This window comes from Epinephelus fuscoguttatus, linkage group LG4 (genome assembly GCF_011397635.1).
Source record: "Epinephelus fuscoguttatus linkage group LG4, E.fuscoguttatus.final_Chr_v1".
In the NCBI taxonomy this organism is placed as follows: domain Eukaryota; kingdom Metazoa; phylum Chordata; class Actinopteri; order Perciformes; family Serranidae; genus Epinephelus; species Epinephelus fuscoguttatus.
Genome location: NC_064755.1, coordinates 29,361,604 through 29,375,983, shown reverse-complemented (window position 1 = coordinate 29,375,983; position 14,380 = coordinate 29,361,604). Strand labels below are relative to the sequence as shown.

General features: G+C 40.4%; 1 protein-coding gene across 1 annotated transcript in view; it reads left to right on the top strand.

The window, feature by feature from the left end:
* The window catches only part of tspan18b (tetraspanin 18b), a 41,358-nt gene extending 31,943 nt beyond the window's left edge, over positions 1–9,415 (top strand). The window contains exons 3-9 of the mRNA XM_049573838.1: positions 794–889; positions 3,664–3,858; positions 4,155–4,229; positions 5,729–5,827; positions 6,086–6,256; positions 6,952–7,035; positions 8,737–9,415. Coding sequence (XP_049429795.1) covers positions 794–889; positions 3,664–3,858; positions 4,155–4,229; positions 5,729–5,827; positions 6,086–6,256; positions 6,952–7,035; positions 8,737–8,784 — 768 coding nt within the window. The 3' untranslated portion in view covers positions 8,785–9,415. The remainder of the gene's footprint in view (positions 1–793; positions 890–3,663; positions 3,859–4,154; positions 4,230–5,728; positions 5,828–6,085; positions 6,257–6,951; positions 7,036–8,736) is intronic.
* Positions 9,416–14,380: the final 4,965 nt, after the last annotated feature.

Genomic DNA, 14,380 nt, shown 5'->3' with positions numbered 1-14,380 from the left:
CTAGTTTGGTAGGTTAAACAAAAAAAGGCCTCAATGAAGGTTTTGTGGTGCATCAGATATATATAGGTATACAGGGTCATGGATACTGAGGCACCCATGTTGTCTTTTAATGCAGGGGAGGCATTCTTCATTAACCAGGAGTGCCTCCAGGACGGGCCCTCATCAGGTAAAGTGTGTTTATGTCAGATAGAGGAGAGCACAGGGCTCCTGCCTCTCATTACATTAAGTAAAAGAAGCTCCATGGTAAAGGCCATGCGTTGTCGGTTAATGCGCATGGAGCCCAGTCAGGGCTCATATCCTTAAAATGCTCTGAGATAGACAGCCCCCCCGTGTCACACTAAACCCAGAGACCCCATCTGTCCAGAGACAGGAAGTGCTGATAGGGAATCAGGCCTTGTGACTGTGAAAGCGCTTTTTAAAATTACATAAGTTGTCACGGTGTGTGGTGAGATGAGATGTGTCAGGTTGGGTTGACATTTGTAGCCCAAACTTGTAGTTACTTAGGGATTGCTGAGAGACTATAGCTGGTACGGTGCGCCTGAGGGGATAATACAAGGATTTTCAGCTGAAATTGGACCAAATGAACTGACAGGCCTGCGTGTGTGTGTGTGTGTTGTATGTTTGAGTGGCAGAACTCATTAAAAATGTGAGCAGGTTTCTTTTTTGCAGAGTATTATTTTCTTGGCAGTTTCATCTGAATGCATATCCAGAGCTCAGGAGAACGGGAATACTGTGAGCATTTGGCAGGATTCATTAAGTGGCACGTTTTCATGTTTATGTTGTTTTCTTCCAGGGGCAGGGAGAGGCTTCAGCTCGGGGGACGACCATGGAGGGGGACTGTCTCAGCTGCATCAAGTACCTCATGTTTGTCTTCAATTTCCTTATCTTTGTAAGTATTTTTCATCTCTTTCTCAAAGACACTTAATCTGGCTATCTGTGAAGTTAGCGTCAATCTAATGATTTGAGATGGGCTTCTGGCTGCCCCCTGCCCGACTGACTAATGGAGCCACATTTGCATTTCATTAGACGGAGGCAATCTTGATTCTATCAAATTCTCTTTTGATTAGATTTTAGTGTGGTGACACACATCTGAGGCACGGTGTGCCACGAAGAGTATGTGACTGGCACCTGAGTTTATCAGTCTTGATCAGACAATCAAGAGTAATCCTGTTAGTCTGAGCCTGCGAAGGGGGGGAGGGTCTGAGTAAGAAGGTTTGTCTCTTTTCCTGCTTTATTAAGCACAACCAAACCGTTTAGAGACTCCACTCAAAGGCGGTTGTTCAAGGCCGGGGTAATAATGCAACCAACAGACCAAAGAATGAACTTGGCTGTTAGAATCACTCAATAACAACCACTGTTTTTACTGACGTCCTTTGTTTCTCCCTAATGCATTTCACATTCACGGAACACAACCTTTTTTTTTTAGTAATGACTATAATGATAACCTTGGACGATATAGCTCCTTTCATAACATATAATGCATCTCATAGTGCTTAAAAAGAGAAAAAAATCAACACAAATATTTAAATACAGGAGCAAAACGGGTGTTGAAAAAAATAAGATAAAATCTTGAGATTAAAAAAAGGATACTACTAGTAATTAGAAGAAGATGATAATGTTAAAAAACAATTTTAACATTAAAAAAATCATAAAGACAAGTATTAGAAATATAGAAAAACATTTCACATATTAACAATGATGTCGAATTTATTAAAAGCAAGATCATAAAAATAAATTTGAACTGTTTCCTAACTATGAACACAGGTTGCTTGTCTTATTTGCTCCAAACCTTTGGTGTTCAACAACAATAAGCTGCATCACAGTACTCTTGGTACATTAAGCAAGCCAGCGCTAAACGACCCAACTGATTGCGCTGCCTCATGTCGCAGGTGTCTCGGTCAAAAAGCTGCACCTGAACACACCACAAAGACTACAGCCAACGGCCAACTTGCATGTACTGTGCCTGCGTGAGAGAAGATAAATCTCCATAGTAGCAGGTGGAGGAAGTCTGTATTTGTCATTCAAAAAGGGAAACCGGAAGACCGATAGGATGCATTCAAGATGCTAGTTAGCCAGTTAACACATTAACAACACAACCTGATGTTGAACGAAAATGAAAGAATGATATTTACTTTGCGCTAACGAACAATAACACAAACAGTTACGAATTGTTTCTGCAAAGAGCTCTACCGCTAAAAAAAAAAGATTTTTCACTGATATAACAAATTTGTTTCGATCTCATGCCCTCTTTAGTTGTTTGTTTGGTCTCCTCACTTCAGTTTCTCTTTTAATGCACTGAGCTGAACTACAAATCAGAATGGGCTCCTTTTTTTAATTGCAAGCTAAAATAAGTGTCAACCGGAGTACCTTGGTGTGCGCTGGAATTTTGATTTCCTTGTGGTTCGCCGCCAATCAGAGTGATTTCACTCACTGACAGGCTCCGCTGGGTGTGACGCTGATTCAATATTCTGAATTGGTCGGGAAAAAAAGCTGACAAGGGCAAACACGAGGAAGACGCACGCTCACTGCTCACCGACAGCCTGACATTGACCGACAGCTGACTGTTGGCTTGGTGTGTCAGGGCTCTGAGGGAGCGGTTTGGAACATGCTCGGATATGCAGGCAGACAAATGCGAATGTGCAAAACCACTTAGGGCCTTAAAAACAAGTAAAATCATTTTTTTACAGGTTGCCAGTGTAATAATGTTAGACTATGAATGTTTTTTACAGTAGTCTAGGTAAGCAAATACAAAGGCATGGGTCAGCTTTTTAGCATCTTCCAAAGAGAGGTAGGGTCTATTTCTTGTTGATATGTAATTTAAAGTTGAGCTTGTAGTGAAAAACAACACCCAGGTTTTATAATTCAGTCTTATTCTGTAGAGCCAGATTTCCAAGTTTGCTTAATATAACTTCTGTCTGTACATTTAAAGAATTTCTGTTTAAATTTCATTTAATTGAGGGAAATTATTACTCATCTACTGCACAATGATGGAGAGGCAGGTTATCAAGGGGCTGAGAGCATCAGTGTCATCTGGTGCTACAGATAAATATAACTCAGTGTCATCAGCATAACAATGAAAATTGACTCCTCCAATGAGCTTTCAAAATAGCTACCTCCGCTCATCACACCATAACCTCTGCCTCCGACGTGAAGTGACGTTCATTTGCTGAAGCTCAGGTCTCTCCTTCCTGTGACAGGAAGAAGGGGATTGTAGTTGTGTGTGTGAGGCTCAGATCTCTTCCACCCCCTACCTCCATACCTTCTTTTCTTAATCACATGAGTCACCCCACGGTGGCTGCAGATAGGGTTTTAGTGAAAGGGAGGATGGGAGAGGATGGAGGCAGCAGAGCCGTGCATTTCTATAGCAGGTTGGGGGGAGTAGTTGAAGCAGGGGAGACATCTCCACCCACCCCCCCACTGAGGCTTTATAGCACTGTAGATATCCAGCCATTTATCTACCCTCAACTCTTAACCCCAGCCTTTCAAAGATTTGCATTACCAGCATTTTTTCCTGAAAAAAAAAAAGCACAAATTTATTTTCCATTATATGACATCTTGTTGAATGTTGCGTGTGCCACTGGGGATTACACTGAGTTCCCATTAATTTTTAAAATGCAGCCAGTTTCTGTTTTGTCTAACTCGTGTCTTTCTTTTCTCCATCAGCTGGGGGGCTCTTTCCTCCTGGGAGTGGGAGTGTGGGTACTGGTGGACCCCACAGGGTTCAGGGAAATTGTAGCAGCCAACCCCTTGCTGTTCACTGGTGTCTACATCATCCTGGGCATGGGAGGCATGCTCTTCCTTCTGGGCTTCCTAGGCTGCTGTGGAGCCATCCGTGAAAACAAGTGTCTGCTCCTCTTTGTGAGTCGGCTGACAAATTCAAAATGTAGTTGTGTCACTGATCTTGTTTGTGTGCATATATGTTGATTATTCTGTCTGTCAGTTTTTTGGACTGTCATGCTTGAAACAGAAAGCCAAAAGAGCAAAATGCCCTTCTATTTGCCTTCGTGCTGCAAGCCTCATGCATAGTTAATGCTGAGTGAAGCGGGCACAGCCAGAATGTGATTTTTACTGACTGACATGCACATTTTCTGCCACTCATCGACCTTGTCTTACTCTCTCTTTCTCTTTGCCCTCTTTCTTTTGTCTTACTACAGTTCTTCATGCTCATCCTCCTCATCTTCTTAGCAGAGCTGGCTGCTGCCATCCTGGCCTTCATATTCCGGGAGCATGTAAGTTACCTCTATCAGGGTTGGGCCAGTGTAAAAATGTTCAAACCACTTTGATATTTAGCCAAACACCAGATCAAACTGGAATACCAAATTATACCTGGTGGTCATCTTAACTCAGCTCCTGAGTGGAACAAAATGACTCCACATCCCAACAGCATAAGATATCTGTTTAACCCATCACATATCATAGGACCTCTCTGTAATCACTGCATCTGTTAAACCTTTGAAACCTGAAGCGACATCACTTTTCTTGAGCTGGTTTCAGACACATTTCTCAAGTCTTTAAATATGCACTTCTGTGACATGTAAATATCATCTTTTCGCTCCAGATCAGACTGGAGACTTACCCACTTAAAAGGTGGGTGATGGGGGTAGGGATGAGGACCCAGTGGCGTGGTGGATAGAGCAGGTATCCCATATATAAAGGCAATGTCCTTGCCACAGCGTCCAGGGTTCAATTCCAGCCTGCAGCCCCTTGCTGCATGTCATCCCTCCTCTTCCTCACCCCTTCACATTTAGACTGTCCTAATAAATCTAATCTAAATCTAATAAAGGCAAAAAGCCAAAAAAAAAGGTGGGTGAGTAGCCGACTTGCTATCTTCCTACATTTGTAATGTTACTTTTTTAAACAGAAAACACACGTTTATGTCGTGATATGAACAGGAAATGACATCTTATATAGCTAACAGCAAGTAGCCTAGCTTGTTATTAGCGATGGTCATTTAGCTTACCAGAAATTTTCAGATACCTAGCAGACTACTTCCAGCCAGCCTTTTTCGTATTTAGGTTTTTGTAGAAAAATAAGGAGGTGTCATGTAAATAATTCCTCATCTTAACTTCATGCATCAGCCATTCCACATCCATTGCGGTGCTTTCAAAGCAAGCAACAGGAATAAAAGGAAACAGGGACAAAAATTCAGCTTACAACGACATCACTGTGTCAGTCGCAGTTATTTATGATGCCTCTTTCATTGGCTTTAAATTCAAAATATTGCCATACAGATGCAGTTTCAGTTTTCTTGAGACACTAACTCTGCCATGTCTCATCTCGTTACCCAAAAAACACATACATTTTTAGTAAACAAACACGTCCTGTGCTGCTCTGCCCCTCCCATCTCTACTGATCTCCTTCATGTTGCTGGTGCTTGGCTTGAAACTGAATTGCACACAGCCTGTCGGACATTAGTGGCTCAATTAGTCCGTTTATAAACATACTGTTTTATTAATCACATTGTCATATTGCTTGTTGACACTAAGCTGGATTTAGCAACGCAACACCGTCGGCACAGGTTGCTGATTTAGACTACTCTTTAATTGGCCAGAATGTGTCATAATATCAAACCGGTTTGAGCTCGTACACCAGAAAACTACCCAACTCTCGCCTCAGTATTCACCTCATCAGTGCAGTTTCCCATAAAATGATACCCAGCCCTTGTGTCCAGTGAAGGAAACCGGTATAATCCCTGTGGTGACACTAACCTGTGCTCTGTTGTTTCTAGCTGACCAGAGAGTACTTCACCAAGGAGTTGAAGAGACATTATCAGGGCTACAACAACACTGATGTCTTTACCTCCACATGGAATGCCATCATGACTACAGTAAGGCCACAGCACACATGGCAAAGAGCTTACACACTGTAGCTTTTACCAACTCATTGCTTTCACCAACAGTCTGTGGAAACAGGAAGGGTTTGCAGCCTGGCGTCAGGGGGCTATATTTTATAGATAAAATCCTAGACATTTAGGTCAATATTCATGCTGGATTGGTGCATGCACACAGCGGACCACAGGCCAGTGCACAAACAGGCACTCAGAAATAAGGGCTTCTTCCCCTATTCTTTCCTCTCCTCCCACCAGTTTGACTGCTGTGGGGTGAACAGCCCAGAGGATTTTAAGGACAGCCTGTTCAGGATGATGAACCAAGAGGTGGTGCCACAAGCCTGCTGCCAGCGTGCCAGTCAGACCGCGGAGTTGGCCTATATCAGCCATCAGTGCTTAACAGGCAATATGATGTTCCGCAATAACAAGGTAACTTCTGACATCCACCAAGACACCCTCTCTCTCCCTTGCCCTCTCTCCTTCTCCTTCCTTCCAAACCACCTCCAGGCTTAATTAGAGCTGGAGACAGTTGAGGGGTGACATCCAGGGACTCGCTTACTCCTCCATGGCTGATTAGTGCTTTTGGGTGTCATGGGAGGCCATCCTACTATGTGCTGTAGTGTGGAGACACCAGTGTATGTATGAATCTGAGCATGTGTGTGTGTGTGTGTTGGTGTATATAGTGGTTAAATCTTTGTGGAGCATGCATGTGTGCAAAAATAGAGGATAATGAGTGTATATGTGAAAATTAGCTGTGCTTCACAGTTACACACACACCCACATCCCTGCTTCCATGTGTGTAAAGAAAGCCTTGGAGTGAAATGTAATTACAGTGAAAGCTGATAGGAAGAGGTTTTTACCACACTCTCCACCTGTTGTTTTTTTCAAACCACTAGAACAATGCGAGATGCCCACAATGTGTGTGTCTCTCTGTTCATTCACACAAAGAGCCCTCATTAAAAGGCAGTGAGGCTGGAGGCCCTGCTTCCCACTCATTCAACCAGCCTTTTGTTCGGAGCCTCACTCGATTAAAGCTGTGATGTTACTTTAATTGTCTTGGTAATTCTGCAAGTTTATAGCCTATTGATTCTCTGCTGAGCGTCAACGTCTTTGTGTGTCCGCAGGGCTGTTACTCCGCAGTAGTTGACTACTTTGAACTGTACATCTACGTGGCTGGAGCGCTGGCCATTGTGGTGCTGACCATTGAGGTATGAAGGATTTTCATTTCAGTTTAATCGTCACAAATGCAGCATTTTCTTTGTCTCTCCAGTGATGTGAATATTTATTTCAGAAATGAGTGATTCTACATTGAGCTGAGGATGTTTGCCTCAATGTGTGCGGTGTTATTTGAAAGCTCTTTGTATGGCAAGATCTCCATCTAGTGGTGAGACTTGATGCTACAGGAACATAAATTTGACTTTACAGTTGGTTATCAGCATGTTTCTCTGTGCTAAGCTCACTTTTACTACTGTACAGAACACTGAATTTTTTCTCCCTAAATGAACACAGTGTCACTAATAACACAATGACTGAAAAAAACAGCATTACAACATGTATTGCTTTCCATTTAAAGTAGCTTTATTCATTTATTTAAAAAATTGTTTCTAATTGTTCATAAACCAAGATAATAAAATGAATTGTGCTACACGTGTGCATGCATGTGTATGTGTTACAGAAACTAATGAGAAATATTGCAGTATGTCTCAATATGCAAAGTAATGCCAGTGATGTCATACAAAACAGTATACTGTAGCCTATATTCATCACTATACATACATGTGAAGGACAACAAAATCTAACAGCTAGAATATATGTTGGCATTGTTCATTTTTGTAAACCAAAGGTATATTAGATTTGTAAGTTATTGTTTAGCAGATACGTTTCTTTATGTTTCAACAGTGCTGTGGTTAATGTTTGGTTATGTTTAGGCACATAAATCACTTGGTCATGGTCAGTAAAAGATCATCCTTTAAAAAAAGAAAATACCCAGTTTTAGTGGCACAATCCAAACTGGAAACGCAGTGATGTATCTGTAAAAAAACAATCACTTTTCGTGGTACTATCACAGCAGGAAATGCAGCGATGTTTCGGGAAAAACAATCACTTTTCTTGGCACTCTTCAGGAAGGAAACTCTGATCTGATCGTATTGTAATGACTGTTAAATCATCCTGGAAAACCAATAGTAAGGTATTTGAATAATAAGAACACCTGCTTTTTGTGGCACTATCCCCGGTGGAAACACCCATCTCGCTAAAAAATCATCTGGTATTGTTGTTTGTTGGTCTCGATCAGTGGTCTGCAGCTTGGCAGGCATCTCGCCAAGGAATTACGCCATCCATTATCCCCTCCACCTCCCAATGACAAAGTCAGCTCACATACTACATCACTAGAAACGTTAATAATATGATACGTATGAAACGTACAAATCGAATGTATTTGTGGTTTGCAGAAACATACAATGCCAAATCTTTCTTCTGGCCACTGGGCTGGATAGCTACAGATATAGATACAATATTGTATAGCCAAGTTAGTGGTTAATGTTTTTTATTCGTCCATGTTTTGTCAGTGTAGATGTTGCAGTCTAATTTACAGTAATGAGTCGTAATTAGTACTGGTCGACTGTAAATGTGATGGTTGAGTTTGAGTGAGATAACAATTAATGAAATCTAAAAAATGTGGTCATTCAATGCATTTTGTTGCAAAACATCAACAATGTATCTGCTTTAATCCACACTGACTGCTGTTGTGTAAAGAGGGAAATGTATATAACCAACTGTAAAAATGATAGCAATCCGGAGTTGGAATGATATGCTGCTGTTCAAGTATCACATGCATGTCATAATGTTGTTAAAAATAATCTATGTCTTCTTCCCGTGTTCTGATCATTTCCTTTTTATTTTTCCTTCAGCTCTTCGCCATGGTCTTTGCGATGTGTCTCTTCAGGGGAATCCAGTAGAGCTGCTCCATCTGTGAACTTCTTTTTTTAAAAAAGGGAATTCAGGAGAAAAGAACAAAAATGGACACTTGTAAATTTGTTGATCTCTTTTTTCTATTGGCTAATTGGTAGAAAAACCAACTCTTAAACTCTTGTACTTCACAGCTGGACTTTTGAGGTACTGGGTAGCAAAAAAAACCAACACATTCACACACAAACACACACACACTCATATGTAAACCATAGAGAAAGTGGGAGATCAGAGACAAAACTGATGTAAAAAGATTTGTGTGTAAAGTGGAAACAGTAATTTTTTTTGGACCAGGTCTAGCACAGACTGGGTGTAACGTGGGCCAGGCATGAGGACCAGGTGAAGCCTGAGCAGAAGGCACTGCACTGACTTTTGGATGAAGAATATTTATATTAAGTAAAGTTGGCTTAACTGTAAAAACAATGTGTTTTATGTACACTTTGGCTGTTTCCCTTTTCCTGCTCATACTGTATACTGTAACACACTCCCTTTCTCCATTCGCCTTTTCTACAGCCACTCTTCTTTAATGCTGTATTATACAAGCTCTGTGTGTCTGTGCGTGTGTGTGTGTGTGTGTGTGTGCGTGTGTGTGTGTGTGTGTGTGTGTGTGTGTGTGTGTGTGTGTACATACTGGACGCTCTTTTTTGAATGTGTATGGACTAGTTTGTGAGCATGTGAGCTCGTGGCTCTTCATGACCCTCTCCCAAGCTTGAAAGCCAACCTCTGATTCTTTTTCTATTTGTATGGTGATGTTTATTGCAGTAGTGGTTATAATGTGGTTTTAGGTGGTGAAATGTATGTGTATGCATTTGTATTAGATTCTTGAAAAGTCAATGACATAAATGGCATTCTAAATGACCGTCCTTGTCTTTTGCTTTCTTAAAGTGGTTGCACAATTACAGATCATATTCCTAAATTAAATTAAACATGCGTGTAATTCTGCAATTAATGCTTATGAGTAATGAAAATGCATCCTTGCATGATGGAAACATATACAATGTATGGAGGTTTTTCCAGCTTTTTATTTGTTATTAAAAGTTAAAGTTTGATAGGAGAGATGAATGAATTGTTAAGAGTTTTTAAAGAACAGCTTAAAGATGTTTTTTCCTTGCATCTGACCCCATGATAAAATCAATTTTCTAGTTAAACTGCACAACCAAGTTATTTATCAGAATAGTCAGAATAGACAGTTCTCTGCGGCCTTGGCCATTAGTCTCTTCTAATAAATCAACAACAAAGCATTCATCTTTCCTTCACTTTTTTGAGATGTAAGGTATTGAAACACAAAAGATGGATGCCTCATTTATCGATGAGCCGAAGCATAATGAAGTGTGTGTAGGGTCCACATACGGCTCTCGGTGTTATTGTGATAATGGGCTCAATTTCACCTCAAATGCATTAGTGCATTGATTTTTTTTTCTTCCTGCAAGAAAAATCCATGAGAAGTGTGAACAACATACTGGAAAAATGAATAAGGTCAAGTTCATCCTGTGCAGATATGCCAGAACATGTGGTGCGGTAGCAGAATGCTAAGTAGAAAATATACCCCCTGTTTGTCTTAACAAGGACTGGCTGCACAAAAGACACTTTCACTATGGCTTAGAGCCAACAAATATGACTTCAGGTACACATCCCAGATTGTTTGTCGTAGGTACAAACCTGCCTATTTCTTGAATATGAACACTAATGTGTCAATTACGACCCTAAACAAACAACAGCAGCAAAAAAACATATGTGACAGAGCTCCAGCTCCAGCTTTGTTCATTTTATTGGGGACATTTGTGTTTTGTGAAATAATTTAAGCTACAAATACATTTGACAAGAGAGAAAAACACTAAGGTGGAGAAGTAAATACAGGTTCCTGTGGTCTGCAACAATCAGTTTGTGCACAACACTGGCACAACACCAGCGCCATTTAATTTCATAATGCAGCCTATATTTATTTATTTATTTATTTGTCAGCAGATGTGACTGACTGCTGCAATGCTCTCAGCTCAGAAACAGTCTGGAGGCAAAATGGTAAATTTGCTTTAAATGAAGTCTTTATTTTTATGTAGCTGAAAGTGCAAAACTAATTCTGGCTCAACCCCACAGAACAGTCTTACTTGCTGTGCAGCCAGCAATGTGATTGATTACGCTGACATATTGTATATGCATGCAACTTCCTCCATTTTACATAGCCTTGATTCATTGTACACCTCTATGTTTTATTACAAATGCAAAGTCCCTTACTCATCACTGCATTCTTTATGATTTAGTGAGTTGGATGTTAATGACCACTCGCAGACAACAGCACTGGTACTATAAACCAATATTGGTTACCAGCTACGCTCCTCCGAATGGTTGCTTTTTAATGTACCCTGGGTTTTAACAGATCTGGGGAAAACTTGATTTTCCTACAATGCACCATGGACATGGAACAATCTACAAAAGATCTAAAATTAGATTCACTTATATACACTGATGGGTTTAAGGGCATCATTAGGAATGTGAGAGAGGCCACCATGTTTGAATAGTTGTTGTTGTTTTATTAAGATAAAAATAAGGTAAGATAAGATAAGATAAGATAAGATAAGATAAGATAATCCTTTATTCGTCCCACAGTGGGGAAATTTGCATCATTACAGCAGCAAAGGGAAGGTGCAAACAGAAAGCATCAGTAGAAAAAAAACAAACAAAGCAAAATATAAAATTTAACATAAAGTAAGTAAACTGTACAAAAACAAAGAACAGAACAACAAGCAAACAGTATAAAATCTCAAAATAATATAATAAGAAAGCATCAAAAAGAAGCAGAATATAATAAAGAGACAGACTGTATGGCTGGTTTTACATTATTGACCAGTGGAAGTATAAATAATGCACAGTTTAACAATAGTGATATTGCACCTGAGTCATTGATTGTAAGCAGTAAAAAATAAAAGCAAGATAAAATATTAAATAGACAGGCTGAGTGGCAAGACTTACATTATTGCACCTATCAAGTGTAGATATTGTCGATTTTTGTACTATATGTTGTATTTGCTGCATGTTAATGTAATTGGACTGGCTGCTACCTTGGTCAGGTCTCTCTTGTAAAAGAGATTTTCAATCTCAATTAAATTTCCTGCTTAAATAAAGGTAAAGTAAGTAAGTAAAATTAAACAAGCTCCTATATTAATCTAAAGCGGTGCATCTTTGGCCACTAGGGGGCAGAAAAACATCAAAACAAGATGGATGCTGTATCCTGTAGACAGGCTTGTGGAGCCGTCACCTGTCCGCAGGTAAAAGTGCTTCAGGCTGACGTGTTCGCGAACAACAGCTTAAATATTCACATTCAGTGGAAACGGAGCAACATAGATATTCAGTTGGAGTCATGTCTCTGGTCACCTGAGGGATGTAAGTAAGGGCAATACATGTTCAAGCTCTACTTTGGTTTGTTGTGGCTTGCTAGGTGTTCAGCTGCTCTGTGTGTGACCAACACGTGTCACAGCACACATTTCAGCTACATTGCCACTGCAGATGTTTTTAACATAGCCACACACTGGATTATGACAGCTGCAAAGAGGATGCTATCAGGGATATTTATCAGTCCATTGTTTTTCTGTTAATATAGCATATTTCTTAAATAAACATCAGAATATTGAATTGAGTAGTGTGTCACAATTCACCAGAGCCCAAAGTGACGTCTTTAAACGGCTTTATTTAGTCTGACCAAACATTCCAAACACAAAGATATTGAAATTACAAGGATATAAAACAGACAACAGCTGCCTGTCTTAGTTATCAACAATCAAACTTCCAGTTACTTCACGCTGGAAGAAGTTAAACTGCAGCAAAGGTGCCCTGAAGAGAATTATAGATTGGGTAACTAAAGCTACTGAGAAACAATATTTCAGACTTCTTTGCAAATAAACAAATTGACAATGTACATGCCATGTACCCTTACCCTGCTGGTATATATCTGTATACTATATAGCTACCATGATATAGTATGTGATTCTATGAAAACATATACTGTGACCACATACTGTAGCTGAAATTTGTATTTGGGTCACAGAATCTGAGAAAAAAGCCAGTCTTTCACAGGTTCCAGGTCTTCATTTTCTCTGCTTGTGTTGTTCAGATATGTAGGCTACTCACTGGTTACTGCTTACTAGGTTACTGCAAGGTAGCCTTGTAAATTAACTGTCTTTGTATATAGGGCTAAACACAATTTGGAGTTGTCATCATGGGAACATTTTGATGGGCATTTTCCCTAATTCTGACATTCTATAGACTAAATAGATAATACTTACTCACAAAAATGATAAAGAGAATAATCAGTAATGAACACGGTATTTTGCTTATGTTATTGCTGGCCTAATGTGCTAATTATGAGTATGGAGCATACTATGCAGCCACATGATTTTCTGTAATGCACCACATCACTTGCACTGTCCTGCAGATGTTGAGGACATTAGGGCATTCTCTTTCTGGCAAAGAGCACCATCCTCAGGTGAAGGACTGAGTTAAAGATGTGCTGGAGAGCCTGTGTTAGCTCACTGCTGCATGCTCTCAGCACTGAACAAGGTTTATTGCTCTGCCTCTCCAGCTCTCCTCTCACCTGGGAGACACAGACCCACTGTTTAGGTGTGTGAAGTCACTGGAATGTAACAGTAAAATAGTGAGAGCGAAGTGCACTATTAGGCTGGGGGGCGGACATATCTGGACTGAGGTTCCCCAGTCAGGCTTCGCAGGTGTTACTCATTCACTCTTTCCTGGTTGCCCTCCATCATTTGTCCTGGCTGCTTACAGGCAGAGATTCTTTGCCATGTTTCTCCTCACCTCCCTCACACTGTTGTGTTGGAGCGTTTCACTCGTCTCTCCGTAGGTGTTCTTTCCATCTTGAATTTTATTCAGCTCCCTCTGGGGTTGCTTTTTCAACGGCACACATTGAGCCTGGCGTAGATCTAACAAATAGTAAGTCAGATAGACATGTTGAGTTCAACAGTTGCAAAAAGCTGTCTCGTTCTTGGCTACCCTTTAAAGGGGACTTGTTTGCTATGCATTCTGGGTAACATGGGACTCTTTTCCAACTTAAAAAAAAAAACATCAGAGCGAGCTACAGCTTCAAGCTGCTCAGTGCTGCTGATGAGTGAAGGAATACGAGAGGTAACGTTTCAAGGGCTTACTGGGGTCTGTAATAATTCTTTCCCTCCTCACAACACTGTTCACAGACCACATGTTCGCTACGTTTTTGTGTTTTTGGCAACAGGTGACTGAATAAATGGAAATGCTCCTATTATTTCTGGGAAAGACTTGCTCTGAAGTGGCCAACATTTTAGACTTATAGGACTATTTTAAGAGCAACTATTTATAACTTAACAGATGAGAGTCCCCGTGCTCAGGCTGAGGGAGATACTGCGTTATCAAGTTATTGTCACCTTTAAGGGGCTGTTTGTTAGTTATTTTGGCTGAACTTTGTACATATCAGGATGCTCTTATGGTTTTTTTTCCCCTAAATGTGTTGTTTTCTTTAACCCCTACTGTAGTTTCTTGCAGAGTGTAAAAGAAAAAATTCTAGACAAATTCGCATATGGTTTGCATTTAAGACTAGACTTTCTT